This window comes from Buceros rhinoceros, unplaced genomic scaffold (genome assembly GCF_000710305.1).
Source record: "Buceros rhinoceros silvestris isolate BGI_N320 unplaced genomic scaffold, ASM71030v1 scaffold5990, whole genome shotgun sequence".
NCBI lineage: Eukaryota > Metazoa > Chordata > Aves > Bucerotiformes > Bucerotidae > Buceros > Buceros rhinoceros.
In genome coordinates, this window is record NW_010390068.1 from 349 (window position 1) to 19,059 (window position 18,711).

Consider the following 18,711-nt stretch of genomic DNA (forward strand, 5'->3'; position numbering starts at 1 on the left):
GCTCGCTCAGAGCTCTGAGGCTGCCCTTTGGCTTCGTGAGTGCCGGGTGCCTTTCAACGGGTAAAAAGCGCCGCGTTACTGTCACGGTGCGCTGTGCCTCTGAGTGTGAAAGGGCAGCAGGAGGAGTATCTTCTTCTAAGCCGGTTGTTAGTGTAGGGTGAGCTAAGCTTACATGTGTACGTATGCAAAAGCTGTAGCTACCCCCCGCAGTGCTGATGAGCTCTGACTCCGCGGCAGCGCCCTGGGCGCCTGGGCTGGTGGCTGTGGGCAGCGCTGCTTTGTGACTGCACATTGCTCTGTGGACCCGGGAGAAATTGTTGAGTGCTTTTCAGAAGAAAAACACCTTTTTGTGCCAATAACCGCTCCTGCACAGTGTACAGAAAATATTTTTCACTTGCTGCATGAAGTGCAGAAATGGGTCCCTGGCAGTCCTGGTCAGCTTCAAGCTGCCTGTGATGAAGAGTGTGGTCTAGGTGGTGTTTCCTGGTGTTCTCCAGCCAGGCCTCGGAGCGGGGTCTGCAGCTGTGGACACTGTGAAGTGGTGGGAAAGCTTTGAATCACAGCTGCAGTCGAGATCTGTGGTATTGGGACAGGTGGCTCCTGGCAGTCCGGGCTCAGGTGTGGGCTCAGGTGTTGGTGTTCAAGGCTGTTGTGATCAGGAGGGAGAGCAAACTCAGCTGGCACTGATCTCCGTGGAGATCTTTAGCTATGATTTGCCCTAGATGGGTTTGGCTCTCCAGGTATTGCCTGAAGAACCACTGTTGGTGTTAGATTAAACAAGAGCAGCTACAAAATATCGTCTAGTGTTTTGGGGCTACTTTGTGCATTTTTTGGACAGTGCAGATTAGCTCTGGCCTGTCGCCCACTTTCTGCTCTAAGCAGTTCAGAGCCCACTGGTCAATCAGGAAGCAAGTGGGAAAGTTGGGTGCTGAACTGGGTTCTGCAGGAACCAGGTGTTCGGGGTGAAGCGTGGGAGATGCTACAGCTGTTGCCCGTAGACAGCAAAGGGCCCTGTCCGAAGGGAGTTGTGTGGCTGCCGGGTGCTGTTCGCTGCCTGCCATCGTGTGGCTTCCACGGATCCTGGAGGAGGGCTGCACTGAGCCGCCTCAGCGTAACTTGCTGCTGGTGCTCATGGAGGTGTCAGAAACACGTCTGGGCACCCGGTGACTTCAGCAGAACTGTTGGGGACTGTGGCCAAGTTGGTTGCTGACCACCAGCGAGCCTCTTGTGAACCAGCGGTCGGTGGTTAGCCTGGTGTGACCGTGGTACGCTGCTCAGGCCAGCAGACAGCCGAGGAGTCATAAACAGGAGCTCTGAACCTCACTCTTGTCCCTGCCAGCTGTTGGTCAACTGCTCCAGTCCTCCGCAGGCTTAACTCACAAACAGTGTTTTCATTATGTTTACATCTTAACGCCAGGCAAAACAGTTGTGCCTGAAGTCGGGGAAGCAACATCAGTTACACTCTTGTTTTTGCAGCGCTGGTTTGAAAATCCACCTTTGTGTCACACGTGGATGACTTACCATGCTGACCCAGCGCGTGCGCTGCTGGTGTGCACTCGCGGCATGCCGCAGGCAGATGCGTGCACCCTCTGAGCAGACACAGGAGCGGGCTTTTGTCCTTGCAAAGGGTGCACCTGGAAGGTAGTTAGTTGTTGGACGTGATTGGAACGGCGCTCTGCCTGCCTGGCGGTGGCGGCTGTGTGCAGCGTTGCGTGGTGATGGGTGTTGACAGGGAGTACGTGGTACTCGGGTCTGTGGTGCTCCTCAATGAAAATTTATCCTGACAGGCAGCCCAGGCTGTATAAAGGCGGTTTGAAGCTTGGGCGAGTGAGGTGGATGTATGGGAGCAAACTGCCAAGCTCAGCAGAAGCCATGGCCATGAAGCACGCAGGAGACCCTCTGGCTGTGGCTCTGTGCTGAGCCCCCTCCGAGTGCTCTCTTTGTGCAGCCACTCTCTGGTTCGTGTCCTGCTCCCTGCGAGCTCGGCCCCCTGCACGGCCACCTCCTTGCTGCTGCTGCGGGAAGACGAGCCCTGCTGCTAAAGCGTGGGGCTTTTCCACGTCGGCGATGAGGAGAACATCAGGTTTTTAACCTCGCGAGTGGCAGGCGTCAGCTCTCCGTGTGCTTCGGAGACCGTGGCAGCTCCGTTTGTTACCACGCTGCCGAACCTGGCCTGTTTGTCACAAGCCCGGTGGCTGGGCGGGCAGCTCGCGCACCTGGAGCTGTTTTCCTGACGGATCTGTGTGGTGTGGACAGAGCCTCAGAGCAGGTCACACACGGTGCTGCTGAGCCAGAGGCCCACGTCTCCTCCCAGGAGTAACTGTCATCCGTACCCAGTGTTTCCTGTACGGACGAGAGTTGAAAACACAAAGCCTGGGGAGCTGGGAAAGGTTGAGCTTTTAGGCTTTTCCAGATTTGGTAGCTTTATGTGGGTTCTAAACAGAAATTCTACACATTCCATTTTGAGAAGCTTTTCTGCTGATTTACTTTCTTTACTATCAGATTAAATGCAAATAACTTGTGAGTAGCTTTTCTCCCGAACTGTAAATCCACAGCTTTAAAAGTAAAAGGCAGTTTGTGTCTTGAGTGCGTGCTTGAAAGATTTTTACTTAATCCCCTAATTCCATGCATTGCTGTAGAGACAGGCCTACAGTCTGACCCTACAGGACCGCAGAAGGTGTTTTTATAGGTTGTCCCGTGTGTGGGGAGTTGGACGTCATCTCAGTTGTAACTTCAACCTCGTCTTGCCAGCAGACTCGCCCTGCCGCCCTGGGTCATTCTGCAGGGCAGCTCCTGGCTGCTGTGCACCTCTGTTCATGGGAAGTCATTTCCTAGGCAGCAAACGTGAACTTTGTCTCAAATTCTTCTCTCTGCAGGAAGCTGCCCAAGCCTTGATTTATGCGGGGATGGCAGGGTCCAACCTGGAAAACATTCAAGAGAAAATAAACGAGTACTTGGAGAGGGTGCAGGCTCTCCATTCAGCAGGTGGGTAAGGAACTACAACTCCTACACCTACTTCCCAACTACACCTCGGCTGAAATCAGCTGAGAGGAAAGCCTGTCGCTGCCGTGAAACAGGGATCAATGGGGATTGCTCTGTTTCCCGTTATTCTGATTTTCTTGTCCTTTGGGAAGAGCCACAAGTACAATGAGCACATCACTGCGTTGAATTCTGACACAGCAGAAGTGAAGGGGAGACCTGCTTCCTAAGGGCTGGGGTGTGGGGCTCTTAAACATTCCTAGCACCCACATCTGCAGAGACACCTGAGCCAGGGATTAAATAGAGCTACAAAAGCTGGTCAGGGCCAACCCAAAACTCGCACCTAAGCCTCAGGTGCATGATGGGTTTGAAACACGTGGGTTCTGGTGTTTGTGTGGAATTACCAACTTTGAGAGGGCAGAAGAGCTCTGTGCTCTCACAGTGGTTTCAGTGTCTGCGCTTACACCAAAATGTCAAATTCTTGCACACCTGCAGTTCTCAGAGTCATGCTTGGCCAAAAAGGGACCCTGGGAGGTCTATCGGCCAATCTCCTGCTCAGAGCAGGAGATTTCTGCACCAGGTTGCTCAGGTGCAGACAGGTCCTGAAAACACTGAAGGACAGACATTCCCTGGTTCTCTGGGCCCCTGTTCCAGGGCGTAATTGTCTTTCTAGTGATTTATTATTTATCTATCTGTCCAGTTGGGTTCCTCCCATTTCAGTTCATAGCCACTGGCTCTCGTTCCCTTTCTTTGCACTGCAGTGAAGAGCCAGAATCCCGTTTCCTGATAACCTTGCAGTTACTGGTGGGTTGCTGCTGGGTCCCCAGAGCTGCCTCTCCTGGCTGGACAGTCGTGGTCCCTCCACAGGCTCCTGGTGACCTGCTGGTGTTCCCGCCCCTCGTTAGGGATGTCTTCATGCCCCTGCTGCTGTAGAAAGCTAAATACCCTCTGTTCCGTTCAGTTCAGTCGCAGAACACAGACCCCCTGAAGTCAAAGCAGCAGCTGGACCTGGAGCGCGCTCGCTTCCTGGTTACGCAGGCCTTTGATGAGGATGACAAAGGCAACGCAGAGGAAGCCGTGGAGTTGTACACGGAAGCGGTGGAACTCTGTTTGAAAACAGTATGTTAAGCCACAGGTTAACTTGGTGGAATTATGTGATGGTAAGAAATTCTTCCACTTACACAATGACTGACCCTTAAAGGCCGGCTTAAAAATGCGAGTACCTGTTTTTCAAAAATTATTTTTAAAATCTTTTTTCCACTTTTTTTAGTGTTTCTTCCATGCTTTATGTTATGTTGATATTTAACACTTAAATATTTTTATGATTTATGTTTTTCTTGAACTCGATTATATTAAAAACTAGAAATATTCTGGAACTTCTTTGATGTTAATTTTTGCCCTGGAGCGAATGCCACACTAAAGCAGAAACTGAGCAGCTGAAACTGAAGCAGACTTGCTAACGTGTCAGCTGTGTTACTTTCTGATGCCATTAAAGGAAGTCATTTGAGGGAAGCTGTTGTGTAACACTTTGTGAAAACGTACCGGTCTGTGATGCCAAGACTAGTGAAAATACTCCTCGATCGCTCGGCGCTCAACACTGCAGCGGTTAGAGCAGATTCTGTTCGCGCCGCAGTTAACGGCAGGGGTGAATTGGCCATTACGTGGCGATGGAGAATACAATTACAGGTACTGCCTTTCCCCCGTAAGTCCAGTTGCCTTAACCGACTCCCTGCAGGAAGAGCTCACCATCACAACGTAACTCCACCAAGCCTGGTTTTCTTTTTCCCGTCTTTTCCCTTTTTTACGATGTAAATACGTGTGGGTTGTTGGGAAGGGAATGTAACTTCTGTGCGCTAGAGTAAGATCTCCTCTCCTCCAAACTCTGTAAGCTGGTTCTGTGTAGGCTCGAGGCCCTGGTGATGCAGGGTGAGCAGACCAAGAGCCAGCAGGACTGCTCCAGTTTTTCCGCGGGAGCTGTTGGGGCAGAGCGTTGTCTGTCTGTTACGTAAGATGTTCTGCGGCAGCGTGCTGTCGTCACTGCAGAGCGCCTCCGGCTGTGTCGGTGCCTGCAGGTCTTACAGGTATTGAAGGCAGTGTGAAACGATGCTGTGCTAACAACGGCCTGTACCGGGGGTTTCGTGAGCCACAGACGCTGTGGAAGTGTCTGTTAATCTTGACTAGTGCAGTATTTTCTTGAGGTGTCTGTGGGCTTTGTCGCTCGGGGTGGTCAGAAAGTACCACCTTCTTCCCCGGGTGGGAGGAAATTGAAGGACCTCCACTATCTTGTAGCGTCACTTCTGCCTCTCTCCTCAGTGTATTCAAGTGGAGAGATTTGTTTCCTCCTTACCCTTGAGGTACCGGGAGAGCAGCCGTTCCTCCTCTCTGTAGCTGACTCCAGAGGAGCGTGCTCCCTCCACTGCTACCTTCGTACGTCTGTCAGAGCCTTTTCCGACCAGCAGCTCCGCGGTGCCGTTTCTTAGCCAGTGTCAGTAGTTGCTCGCAGTGGGTGTTCCTTGTTCCGTTTCCCAGGCTGGAAGTAGCCTGCCTTTTGCTTCCTGCTGGCCTGGGAGATGCGGCTGTGGTACAGAGCTAGACCCTGACGCCTGCTGGTGGGTGTCACAGAAGAAGCCGCACCTCGCTGTGCCTCTCGCGGGTTGTTCAGCTGCAGTGGCCGTGCTTCCCCTGTAAGGAGCGTGGAGTTCAGTGCTCCTGATGCCTGTTCTGGTGCCCCGTCAGAGATTACTTGATGCCTTAGATGTGCAAGAACGAGATTTTTAGCTTGCAGTCAGTCTTGTTTGTTTGCACCGTACGAAAGCATGCAGAGTTTTTTCCAAAGTTACCGTGATTATTTTTGTCTCATTTGGAGAAAAGAATCAGAACAGGTCTAAGCTCAGGATACCTAACATTTGGTTTTGTCTTCTTGCTTCCCATAGTGTTTTAATGTGGTTAATTCTTCTGGGAAATGGTTTGTGTGTACAGTGCTACCCGTGCTGAAGAATTTTAAATAGCGCTATTGTTCCGTCAGTGTTCACTAGAACGGCCAGATGCTCTTTGCTTGCTTAGTGTGCTTTTTATGCTGAGCTGTTAAAAAACCTTTGCTCGTTGGGAAGGACAGCTGTTTATTGTTTGCTGTAATGCGAGCCTGTAAAACCTGTGGGTGTTCTTTGGTGTGTAGCTCTTTCTTTTATTTTGCACCGAAGGCTACCGAGACCTCGGAGGCTGGCCTGCAGTCGAAGCTGAAACAGCTGGCTCGACAGGCACTGGACAGGTGAGTGCTGCCCGCGCCAGCAAACGTGCTCGCTGTTGGGGTGGGCTCTCTGTCCAGCCTGTCTGCTCTGCAGACTGCGGGTTCGGGCAGCCCGGGCTCTCGTGGGGCGCTGCCGGCCACGGTACTGCTGTGTGCCGGCACCCGCGGAGGCGGGGAAGGGCTGTGTGTCGGTAGTGCCAGTGCTTTTGGCTCTGTGATGAGGCTGAACTCGGGCCAGCACAAAGCCCCGTCGTGAGGCAGGCGGATTGGAAGCTGGGACTGCTTCCCTAGACAGCAGCAGTCCAGCGGTGTGGGCAGGTCCAGTGGCGTCTGTAACTGAAACGGGTTACGCAGCGTAAGTTCAGTGTAACTCTGCGTGACCAGCTGGGTGAGGGCGAGTGCCCGACTGTGTGGGCTAAGCTTCGGCATAAGCTGGTTTTCAGCACTTCTCGGTCTGTGTTCAAAGAACCCCGTGTTTGCGTATGTGTGACCGTGCATCACCGCAGAACACGGCTCCGGAATGCCTGTCCTCAGGCAGTGGAAATGCCGGGTTGTGGGAATGCTGGTGGGTTTTACTGCTCCTCTAGCCGATGGATAAATGAAATCCTGAAGGGAGGAGAGGACGCAAATCAGTTTTCTGTCTGTTTCAGTGGTCTTGTTCTGAGGTTCCAGACAAAGATCACTTACCAAATTCTCCTCTTAGCGTGGTTTAAACAAAAATCTAAAGAGTTCTGCCAAAAGTAGCTTAGATGTGAATTGGAAACCCTAGATTTTAATTTGATTCTGGAACAGTAAAATAAAGTAGTACTGGCATTAGAAGCTGATTTTTTGTGGGTAAAGTGGTACCGGTCAGCTTGGGCATTTGTACATCCCACTTAACACAGGGAACACGAACCCAGCAAACAGTTGAACCACAGCTATTTCTGTCATTGTTGTAAACAAAACGCGTTTTTATTTGCTTTAGAGCAGAGGCACTGAAGGAATCTGTGTCGAAGTCATTGCAGAAGGAGAAGTCAACTGCAGCTAAACCAAATCAGCCAGTCAGAACGTTCTTTCCTTTGGGAGCTGATTTTTCCTTAAATGATAAACCCCAGACAATCAGAGCAGTGCAAGCCAGCGAGCCCCAGGGTCAGAGGTACACTGCAGAGGAGATCGAGGTCCTCAGGTGAGTTGAAGACCCGTGCTCCCAAAATGTTATTGTTTGTGCTCGCGTCCCCTGGGCATCCCACCCAGCAGATTGAAGCAGCCAAAGCACAGGGCTGGAGACCACCCTTACAACCCCCTACACACTAGTAAATCCCTGTCTCCTCTGCGGTGACCTGATGGTTGTCCCTTAACACAGCGCAGACTTCCTAGAGGGCGCGTAGAAGAGAGTTCCAGGTGACTCGTTTTCAGAAGCACTGCCTCTTGTGTTTTTAAAAAGAAATTGTGTTACCTCCTGGAGCTTTGTCTTTGGAAGGTGATAGATGGGTTTGACTGTGGGGTTCTTTTCTTATGCCTTGCAGGAAGACTTCAAAAATTAATGGCATTGAGTATGTACCGTTCATGAGTGTCGATCTGAGGGAGCGTTTTGCATTCCCTATGCCGTTTTCGTAAGTGTGACTCCACCACTCTTATGTCCAAAGCTTGCCCATGTTTGCTGTTTCTGTGTTTCCTACTTCAGAGCTCAAGATGGTTTAAGAAGGCTTTTCAGCATGATTCTGACAGATGTTTAAATACCACCACTAGGATCCTTCTTCCAGTCTGAGCGTAGAACTGTTTCATGTGAGCTGCTCCTGCGTTTGTGTCTCCAGGCCTCGAAGGACAAGGCTGTGTCTGGCTTGTGGGAGTGTTGGGCTGGGCTGGCAGCTCAGGTCCGTTTCCCAGTTCTGCGACACGCTGACGAGTTCAGCTCCTCTGCCTCCGTGACCTGCCGAGTGACGGCAGTAGCTGTCCCCTCTGCTCAGGACTTTTTGAGCAAGGGTGATGCGTGAGCGGTGACAGGATGTTGAGATCATGCAGCCTGCATGGACAAAGCCATCTGGCATCGTTTGTTTTCTCAGCTTTCTGCTAAAGGCTTGTCAATTCTCAGAACTGACGCTTCTTATTCGTGGTTCGTCATACCGAAATAGAGTGAAGAATCCGGGTTTTTGCTGTGTAGATGGCTTTGTGGAACTTCCCTCTCCTGTTCAGTCCTGGGTGAAGCAAGCTCTTGGGTTTTATTTCTGTCAATTCTCAGAACTGACGCTTCTTATTCGTGGTTCGTCATACCGAAATAGAGTGAAGAATCCGGGTTTTTGCTGTGTAGATGGCTTTGTGGAACTTCCTGGGTGAAGCAAGCTCTTGGGTTTTATTTCATGGGTTTGCCTTTTTTCCCTAAGAATCATGAACGTAGCAGTAGTGTTGTTTGAAATTGTTGTACAGCCCTGTGTACAACACTGTGCGATTGTTCTGTGTGTAGTTTGCACCATCTAAAGCTTTTCCAAACTGCCGTTGATTTATTTGTTTTTCCTCATAAATCTAGTGATAAATGTGGGAAGTTACCATTATCCCCCAAACAGAAAGCGATGTTTGCCAAGTGGGTGCGGCCAGATGACATAACGAACAACCCTACGATGATTTATACTGTGTCAAGTTTCAGCATAAAGCAGGTAAACTCGTCCTGAAGAGAAGCGCGTGCTGCTGGCGGGTGATTGCAGGGGGTGTGGGACCACCTCGTTCAGAAGGGAGTCCCCAGCTGTGCGAGTGCTTTCCTGGGCTCTCATGAGGTTCAGTAAATAAATAGTATCACGAGAGATGCCATGTGGGATGAGCAGGTGTGTTGGCAGTGGAAGGGAGAATGGGAATTGGAAATCAGCTGCAAATCCTCTTCTCCAGAAGTCGTGGTGAGGGGGTGTGGAAAAGGGCACATCTGCAGCACATCGATCGCTTCCTTTACTGCAGGGAAAAAATAATTCTGCTTCTCTCGGCTCAAATCCTTTTCCTCTGGAAGAGAATTAGAACTGCTGGTTTTCCTTCCCTCCATGCACCCCGTTTGTCTCCCGGTGTCTGAGTTACCCGTAAATGACCTGAGCGCTGCTGTTCTCCTCACAGACGATAGTGTCAGACTGCTCTTTCGTGGCATCACTAGCCATCAGCGCCGCGTACGAGAGAAGGTACAACAAAAAGTTAATCACAAGGTGAGTAGCTGTTGCTTTCTAAGATCTTGTCGGACTTAACGACAAGCTGCCAAGCTTGTTGTGTGTCAGCTGGACACGGAGAAAACCAGCATTTGTTTTGTCTTCCTGAGAGCCGTGTGGCTCCAAGTGCAGAGGAGAGGGAAGTCAGCTTTCTGTAGCTGGAGTCTAACCTTAGAGGTGCTCTGAGGAGGAACAAAGAGCTTGCAAGGTTCTGTGATAGTTTGGAAGGTTTTGTTTGGTTCTTAGTAGAATTTCCCTTTCAGTGCTTTATGGGTTTATTTTCCTGCTCTGCCGTGCCGCAGCCGGTCCGTCCTGCACTCCCTGCAGAGGTGGTGCTCGCAGCGCTGTCTGGGTTCCACTCCGCTGGTGCCCTGTGATAAACTGGCGTGGGTTGGGCAGACTCTGCTGGGAGCCTGCGGCCAGGCCAGCCTGGAACCGTTGTTCCTGGGTGGTTCTGTTTTAACCTGTACTCGTTAGCACTGCACTTGTGTTCTCTGCAAGAGCAGAGAGCTCCACACTGTCTTCTCCTCCTTCAAATGTTTGACTTGTCATTCGGGAAAGTAAGCTGTTGGTACTACAGAGCTGCAGATTCCCTTGGGTTAATAGCAAGATGAATTTGTTTGCCTTGCTTCTGTTGGGGAAACAATGAGGTCACTTATGTTCTTTTCATTACGCTGTTAAACAGGAGACTGCTGCAAGAGCCAGGCCTGAAAAATAAAACCTATTTAAACTTCACTGTCACTTTTACTGTATTTGAGTCGCTTTTTCATGAAAAATTCTGTATTTACGTTCAGTGTAAATTCCAGAAACAGACGATGTTAATCCCGCTTCTGTTGTTACCAGTGTATGTACAGCCAAGTCATTTGTCACAGCTTCCTCCGTTTGTTTTTTTTTTTTTAACAGTATAATTTACCCTCAGAATAAGAAAGGAGAGCCAGAATATAATCCCTGTGGCAAATACATGGTGAAGCTTCACATCAACGGTGTACCTAGGAAGGTCAGTGGTCTGGGGGACGTGTGGTACCGCTACGTGTAGGTCAGTGCGGTAGAGGCGTGGGCTGCTTCCCTGGGAAGGTGAGCTGCCCTAGCAGACACCGCAGGTACGTGGGGTTGGGAAGTGGGCTTTAACTCTTAAACCTCCTGGGACTCATTGTGGTTGGGGAGCACGCGACGAAACGCTGGCATTTCTTCTACAGCCATTCATGAAAACAGCCTTACTCACATTAAATTCACTTAAAATTCCTTACCTTGTGTCAAAGAACGAGAAAGCCGTGCAGGAACGAGTGATGCACCCCGTGTTTACGAACAGGGTGTGCTGGTGAGCCACCCTTCCGCTCCATTGTGGAGAGGAAGGTACAGAACCAAGTAGGTAAATAGAGGGCGACATCCAGGAAGGGAACAGACATGGAGCCACCACAGAGGAGTAACTCTCGTGACCACAGATTTTCGGTAGAGGAGATGCCTAAAGGCAAGATAGAACTTTGTGAACCCACCAACTCCCTCATTTACTTTTCAGTGCAATAAGGACACGAAATAACCTATTTCTTCATGTAATACCTGTAGCACTGCTTGTTGCATGTTTTCCTTCCCAGAGAGAAGAAATGTAGATCTGGAACTAGAGACTATGGAAGCGCTGTGACAGTTTGTTTCCGTGTAGATAACTGTTAGTTTTCCTGCTGGCTGCCGGGCCCAGGCCGTGCTCTGTTCCCTGGTTAGGTGAGGGGGGTGGTGGGCTCTTTTACGTGTTCCACGCTGGTCACTGCACGGCGCTTTTCCGCGGCTGCCTCTCGCAGTAGGCGTGAGGCGCTTCACGAGAGCGTGCGCCCACCATCCCTGTTTCAGACCGGTGAGCGCGGGTCACCCAGCGCCAGTCAGAGCTGACAGCGGACCTTCCTGTTCCCTTGGGCAGAGCGCTGCGGGACTGATGGAGGTGCCCCGGTGTGAGGAGGATGGGCTGGCTGGCTGTCTCGGAGCTGAGTGTTAGTGAGGGCTTGGGTTTGGTTTCTGAAGAACCTCTGAATAATCTCATTAGCTTTACGATGCTTTTTGATTTGTTCGTTTCGTGAAGGTGATCATAGATGACCAGCTGCCTGTGGATCACAGCGGGGAACTTCTCTGCTCCTATTCTAACAATAAGAACGAGTTGTGGGTGTCGCTAATAGAAAAGGCTTACATGAAGGTCATGGGAGGATACGATTTTCCTGGATCAAATTCTGTAAGTACTAGATTCTTTCGAAGAGGCAAGAACTCCACTTAGAGAATCTTGGGCCAAATAACTTTCCTTCTAGTGGAAAAAAATCAATTGTTTGGGGAGGCAAGTATTGGGTCTGATGTTTTACGTTTTTAAAAACAAGTCTTTCTTTCACAGCTGGGCTTAGCTGTGCTTGATGAGACTTATTCCATCAAAACAGAACGAGCAAGACGCTTTGCTGGGCAGAGTTAACGTTAGCTCTGACTGCGGGATCGGCACTTTGGGGCGGGAAGTGCCTGCGTTTGTGTGAGGCCTCTAGAGGACAGTGCTGGGAGAAGGCGCACAGGTTTGCCCGTATCAGCACTGCCGATTCTGGTTTCTGACTGTGGCTCAAACCGGGCAGCTCTCCCTCGCTCGGCAGAGCAGTCAGCTGGGGGAGGGAGCAGGAACTTTCTCTGTGGAAGCCAGTGAGTTGGGCTGCTCCGCTCACTTACATACGCGTGTCATGGGTTCCCGTGATAACATGGTGACTGAGGAAACAGTCGATGCTCTGCAGCGAGGCTGACAAGCGAATCGCTCTTGCCAAGAGGCACAGCCCACTGAAACGCGAAGCCCCTCTGGTCTGCGTTCGGTACTTCGGAAGCGTTTCTGATTTCCATTGAGAATTCTCATGCATTGTATCAGTTCGGTTTTGATGTCACGGTGCTGTCCACGTTCCAGCTGGTGTCTTGCTGTTCCAGTCGTGTTCTTGGAGGGTAGAGCGGGTAATCATCCCCTTTGAGAAAGGACTGTGGAGACAAACGCAGCTGTGGGTGAGGGCTAGATGTAGCGGGTGGTTGAGGGGATGTTTGTGCTGGGTTGGGCTGCTCTGCTGTGGAGGAGAGACACGCTGGTGAGAAGAGCTGTGTTTTTATTCCCATTGTCATCCTCCAAGTCGCTGTCTGGAAGAGCAGCCTGACTTGTGGCACTTCATCTCCGCCCTCCCGCCCCCTCTCCTTTCGGCTGTATTACAGCTCCCGTCCGTAACCGGGGATGCTTTCTGGCTGTGCCAAACCTGTCACTGCTGCGCTTCCCACCCGCCAGAGCTGGCTACTGGCACCTCGGGCATTTATAGCCTCTGCTCTTGCTTAGAGCAAAAGAGACGGGAATAAGCAGTGTGGAGGGAGATGGCATGGGGAGATGAAGGCGTCTTTTCATGGAAATGCATGTGTCAGCTTTACCAAAAATAATTCAAAACCCAAACCCTGAGCCTTAGCAGTAAAACTTGAATTATTGGAAGCGTGTATATAATAGCAAGGTTCCAGACAGTGCTGCTGAGCCCGTGCTTTAAGAGTCTGCGAATCAATGAAACAAAGGAACACCCCACAGAACTGAGCACGACTGAGCACTCTCTGGCGTGGCTGTTGCTCCGAGTTCCGGTGTGTTCCCCCAGTTTGCTCTCCCTCTCGTTTTGTTTTTGTTAGAGGCTCTTCGGAACTGCTGTCCGAAACTAACCAGGGGCGTTTTTGTCTGGTTGTGTTTCTAAGGCAGTTGTAATCTTGACCCTTCCACGGGTAGAGCTGTGTTGAGACTCCCGGGCACTTGGCTCCTTTCAAGGCGCCTTTGCGCTCTGAGCGCATACGTCGCGTGCCGGCAGGTGGACTCTGCTCTGACTGGTTTTGCCGCTTGTGTTTCAGAACATCGATCTCCACGCGCTGACGGGGTGGATTCCGGAAAGAATCGCTATGCACTCTGACAATCAAGCTTTCAACAAAGACAGTACTTTCAGAATGCTTTATCAGAGGTAGACTGTTCTTTCCTCGTTAGAACACTTGCTGGGTAGTAGCGGCGTTACCGCTGGAAAAGCACTACAGTCAGCACAGATCCTTTGACAGCATTGAGAAATTATTATTTTCACATAATTTCGTACTTTTTATTAAACCCTATTTTTTCACTTAAAGCCTATACTTAAATACTGGAAAAAAAGTAGTTCCATTTTCTCAGGCTTTCAGGAGCAGTTTCTGCTGGCAGAAATCCTGTGTTCTGCTTTTTGTACAGCAGAGTCAGGCTAACTGACAGCGTGAAAACATACTACTATAGCGCGTGGCAAACGTCAGTTTGCGCTTCGCAGGGTTTTATTTAAGCTATCTTTACCTCCTCTTGAACAGATTTCACAAGGGAGATGTCCTCATCACAACAGCAACAGGGGTGATGTCCGAAGAGGAAGGAGAAAAATGGGGTTTAGTTCCAACCCATGCGTACGCAGTCCTGGACATCAGAGAATATAAGGTACCAAGTAAAACGGTGACGTTTCCAGATGCCTCTTTGAAACCTGCCTGCCAAGGGAAGCTACTGATATTTCTGCTCTAACAGCTAGTACAGTTTATTTTGTCTTGAGCTCCACTGGCAAATTCCAGAAAGCTTAATGGTGGTGGATTTTCTTGAGCCATTGGTCTGTCTTCCTTGTTAATATAAATACAGAAATTATCCTGACAGGGTGATTCCAGCATTTTATTTTGTTTTTCTTTAGGGACTTCGATTTCTTCAGCTGAAAAATCCCTGGAGCCACTTACGTTGGAAGGGACGATACAGTGAAAATGACACAAGAAACTGGACCCCAGACTTACAAAAATTCTTGAACTTTGATCCGAGAACGGCTCAGAAAATAGACAATGGTAATAAAGTTTAAAAGTCACTGTCTTCTCAGATAAGAGACACCTTTGTGGAAGCGGAAAGAAATGCTTAAGCACAAGGAGAGGGAGGGTAAAACAAAGCTAGAACCTAAACAGCCCAGGAGTGTAGGAAGCGTCTGTGTACGTAAATGTGGTGGTTTCAGGTTTGTCTGGGGTTTGAGCAATCTGCACTGGTTAATGTATCTCCGATTCCTGGGCGAGAAGCCTCCTGGCTCCAGTGGTGCTATCTCGGCGCGGGAGAGGGGGAGTTGGGTGCAGAGACAACTTTCGACAACAGGCTGTGTCACTAGTGATGCTTCCTGATACCTGAACAGACTCCTTGTGGGGTTTTTCCTCCAGTGCTGGCAAACATGTATCAACATGCTCACTGTAATCAGTACTGAAATTAGTCCTCCCGGCGTTTGAGGTGATTCACTGGAGGAGAGCGGGGTTTTCCCCTTGCCTTACGTTAATGTATCTGCAAACAGAGCTTTAGTACGACCTATTTCTGGCTGTGAGGGTAGACTGAGATCATCTCGGAGACAGAGAAACCCTGGGGAGCGATGCCCACGAGGTCCTGTCCCCGCTTCCCCAGGCGCCACGGGGCGCAGCAGCTGGGTCAGAGAGGTGCCTGCGCTTTCTGTGGGGTCCTGCTGGCCGCTGCGTGTCTGCGCGGCGTCCCAGCCCGCTGGACGGCAGCACGGCTGATGAGCCCCGGGAAGCGCACCAGGCAAACCTGCGATTTAAACGCAGGGGCGGCAGGCAGAATCGCCTCGTGGTGTCTCTCTCCTGCCTGGTGCTCGAGAACGAAAGGCATTCTGACAGCTGCAGAAAGCCCTTGATGTTTAGCAGAGACTAACTTGTTTTTCTGGGTTTAACTTGTTTGTTTCGGGGGGTTAAGCTTAACTTTAGAAATCTGGGCAGTTCAGACGCTACTCTGAAGGTTTACAGAAATGTTGGTTTGTATAAGCTGCATCACTTGTTTTTCAAAGTCTCTTTCCAGGCGAGTAAAATTGAGGTGTGTGGTAAGGAAACAATAACAGCATTTCCCTTCTAGGCATTTTCTGGATCGCCTGGGAGGACCTGTGCCAGTACTATGACGTTATTTATCTGAGCTGGAACCCAAGTCTTTTTAAAGAATCTACGTGTATTCACAGGTTGGTCCAAGGGATAAAACATGCTTCATGTGGACATTTCACTCAATGTTTGGATGTTTCCTTCCTTCCATTCTTCCAGTTACAGCTTCCAACCATGCTCTCTCGAGCCTGACTTTGCAGTTCTAAATTCTCAGCCCAGGCTTTGGAACATCGCTGAAACTCCAGTGACCTTGAGATGTTGCTGTGGACCTAAGGTGGTGTAGCCAGGTTCTGACCCCGATCTCTCCATCGGGATGGAAGTCAGATTTTTGGGCAGTCCGTCTTTAAGCAGTGACTGAACAGTGCTCCAACACCTTAGTTTTTATCTGGAATTCATTTTCCTGGCCAGTTTGAAGTCGTTTGCGCAGTGCGTGTTGCCTGTACAGGGGGTGTTCGCTGATGTCCGAGCAGTTTAACCAATTCCATTTTTCACCAGTTACGTTATGATCAGTTGTCTTCCCTGTGCCTTGCTCATCTGATGATGTGTCTGCATCACTTCCAGTACGTGGGACGCAAAGCAAGGCCCGGTGAAGGATGCCTACAGCCTGGCCAACAATCCCCAGTACCGGCTGGAGGTCCAGTGCCCGCAGGGGGGTGCTGCCATCTGGGTCCTGCTCAGCAGGCACATCACAGACAAGGTGCTGCCCTCTTACCTTTTCTCTATGCTGAGGCCTGAAACTCTTGTTCTGTAGCTTTGTGTGTTGCTGGCATATTACTGCTGGGATTTCCAAATATGTATGTCTGTCTGTAAATGGATTTTAAATCCAGAGGGTACGTGCACTTGCTGAAATTTGAGTGGGCTGATTATAATCTCCACCACAAAGGTAACGAAATAGCTCTGAGCCGTTACAAGTGAAACGAGGGCAGTGTGTTCGTCCCAGGTAATTTTTCAAAGAATTGAATCGGGTATCTTAGTAAACACCGGATCGTGCTGTGGGTGACCAAAGGGGAGGGTAAAACACTTACCTGGTCCTGCTGGTGCATCGGTTACATGCCGCGGAAGCGTGTGACTTTGGTTTGTGTTTTTTATAGGACGACTTTGCACACAACCGGGAGTTCATCACCATGGTTGTATACAAGACGGATGGCAAGAAAGTGTATTACCCAGGTTAGTGTCCCTGAGCTGTCCCGAGGGGCGTCGGAAGTGAACGACGAACTGCACAGGGTTTCACCGAGAGGAAAGGCACTTTTTGCTTTAAAACTAGATGCCTCACTCAGAGGCTGATCTTCTGAACCAGTCATTGCGACCGGTTTGACCACCCTCAGCAGTCCGCGCTGCAGGAGCAGACCAAGCTGCTCTGCCTGTCTGGTAGTTCAACCTTGGTTCCCACAGTCTGTCTTCCCTGGCAGAACTTGCTGACAGAAAATGGCCCCGAAGTTCCCCAAGGGGGGGGTTTCCAGTCAGGGAGCAGCATCCACCCTTCTCTCTTTCAGCGGATCCGCCTCCCTACATCGATGGCATTCGGATCAACAGTCCTCACTACCTGGCCAAGATAAAGCTGACCTCTCCAGGGACCCACACCTTCACGTTAGTGGTGTCCCAGTATGAGAAACAGAACACGATCCACTACACCGTCAGGGTACGTGAGTGCACGGTTAGTGCCCGTTGTCTGTGTGTCCGGTACAGAGGGTACAGCCGGGCTGATGCTGGTAGGCAGAACTGCTGCAGGAGGAGTTTGATAACATTCCTCATCTGGAGTTAAGACACTGTAGCGTGTCTCTGGGTTCAGTAATGAGATTTTAGTGATTAAATCAGCTGGAAAATACTTTTATTTCCTAGAATAAAGAACTGCTGCAGGAGGAGTTTGATAACATTCCTCATCTGGAGTTAAGACACTGTAGCGTGTCTCTGGGTTCAGTAATGAGATTTTAGTGATTAAATCAGCTGGAAAATACTTTTATTTCCTAGAATAAAAAAATCCCTCTGTGTACAGGCAGAGTATGTGTATCCAGACTCATCTTAGACCCCGGTTAAGAGTTAAAGCTTTTTGACTTTGAAGTCCTTGGACTCAGTGTTCAGGCTCGTCTGAAGCGTTGAGTCACGTCACGATCAGTGATAGATGTCTCTGTCACTGAACAGCCAAATGCAGATTGTCGCCGTTTGGGGTTTGTGAGGGTGGTTTTTTTAAGAAGAATTAACTAGAACTAAGTCTCGTTAGTCCCAGCACGGTTTGGGATTTTGCGTTTCAGATGGGGCCTGTGGTGAACAAGTATCTAAAAGCAGTATGTAGGCCATTCTGCTTTTCTAACGTGTCGTGATTTCGGGTGGGAGTGCACGAGCAATGTGTGACCGGCTGCTGCTTCGCACCACAGGTGTACTCCTTGTGCAAGTTCACCTTCGCCAAGATCCCTACACCGTACACCACCTCCAAACGGGTAAAGAAATGTTTTCTTCGGTGGGTCTCTGGGTAGTAGTTCTGGTTTGGCTTTTCCATGTTTGAGATGTACAAGGTTTTTAAATGTACTGTTATACTACTGCTCCCAAATGCCAGCTTAGGCCACTCTAACAATGAACTTCTTAACTAAAGCTTGGTCTAAGTGCTGTCAGCACCAACCCTGTGCTTAAGTTACGTACCGTGTCACTTAAGTCACGACTGGCCGCACTGTTAGCGTAACTCATCGCAGTGCAGCAGTGCTTGGGCCGCCTGGCTCTGCGCACACCGCTCTGTTCGGATGCCAGCTTAACCTTCACCAGCGCTTGGTGTCTGAGCTGCACCTTCCGTGGTGAGTCTGGTGGTGGGGCTGTACCATGGCAGATACACTGTAAAGCCCCTGTAGGATAGACTGGCCTTCAGGGACACAGGGTTCCTCTGCAGAGACCCGACTGCGCTAGTGCCCTGCAGGGTGACAGCCCCCTACGAGCACGGCTCATTTCCCCTCGCGTGGATTTCTTGGCACGATGGGGCAAAGTCAGCAATGGCAAACCAAAGGCACCGGTCCGAGCAAACAAGCCTCACTGCAATGAAGTCAGAAGCGCAGGCAGTTTGGGGCCAGCTGCTGTTCGTATCTCAGCTGTCAACCGTTACACCTGCAGCTGAGGTATAAATATAGCCAGAGCTCACAGGATAAAGTGACCTGCGTGTATTTTCGTGCATTGGCAACGTTATCCCCAGAGCAGTCGGGCAGCAGCTGCTGGCTTTAATCTCGGCACCCACCACGCCTGCCCTGGGGAGTCCTGAAGCAAGGCGAGCTGGAGCTGCAGGGAACAGCCCGTGTCCTAGGACGCTCACGCCTGCAGCCACGGGCTACGTGACCGCGTGTGGTCAGGGGAGCTGGAAGGTCGTGCTGCACCACCGGGGTTTGTGGTTTAGTACAACAGAGGAATGTCTGAGCTGACCTCCAGGACTCC

The 18,711-nt window shown here is 50.4% G+C and overlaps 1 protein-coding gene across 1 annotated transcript; it reads left to right on the forward strand.

Moving 5' to 3' along the window:
- Positions 1–2,879: 2,879 nt before the first annotated feature.
- On the forward strand, positions 2,880–17,738 carry CAPN7 (calpain 7; the record flags this gene model as incomplete). Its single annotated transcript, XM_010136244.1, has 17 exons — positions 2,880–2,985; positions 3,941–4,098; positions 6,180–6,247; positions 7,191–7,391; positions 7,732–7,818; positions 8,730–8,856; positions 9,299–9,384; positions 10,288–10,381; positions 11,453–11,599; positions 13,252–13,358; positions 13,723–13,843; positions 14,085–14,229; positions 15,284–15,383; positions 15,865–16,000; positions 16,395–16,470; positions 16,797–16,942; positions 17,676–17,738. Coding segments are annotated over exons 1-17 (1,941 nt in total), but the record flags the coding sequence as incomplete, so codon positions are not given.
- Between the last annotated feature and the right edge of the window lie 973 nt (positions 17,739–18,711).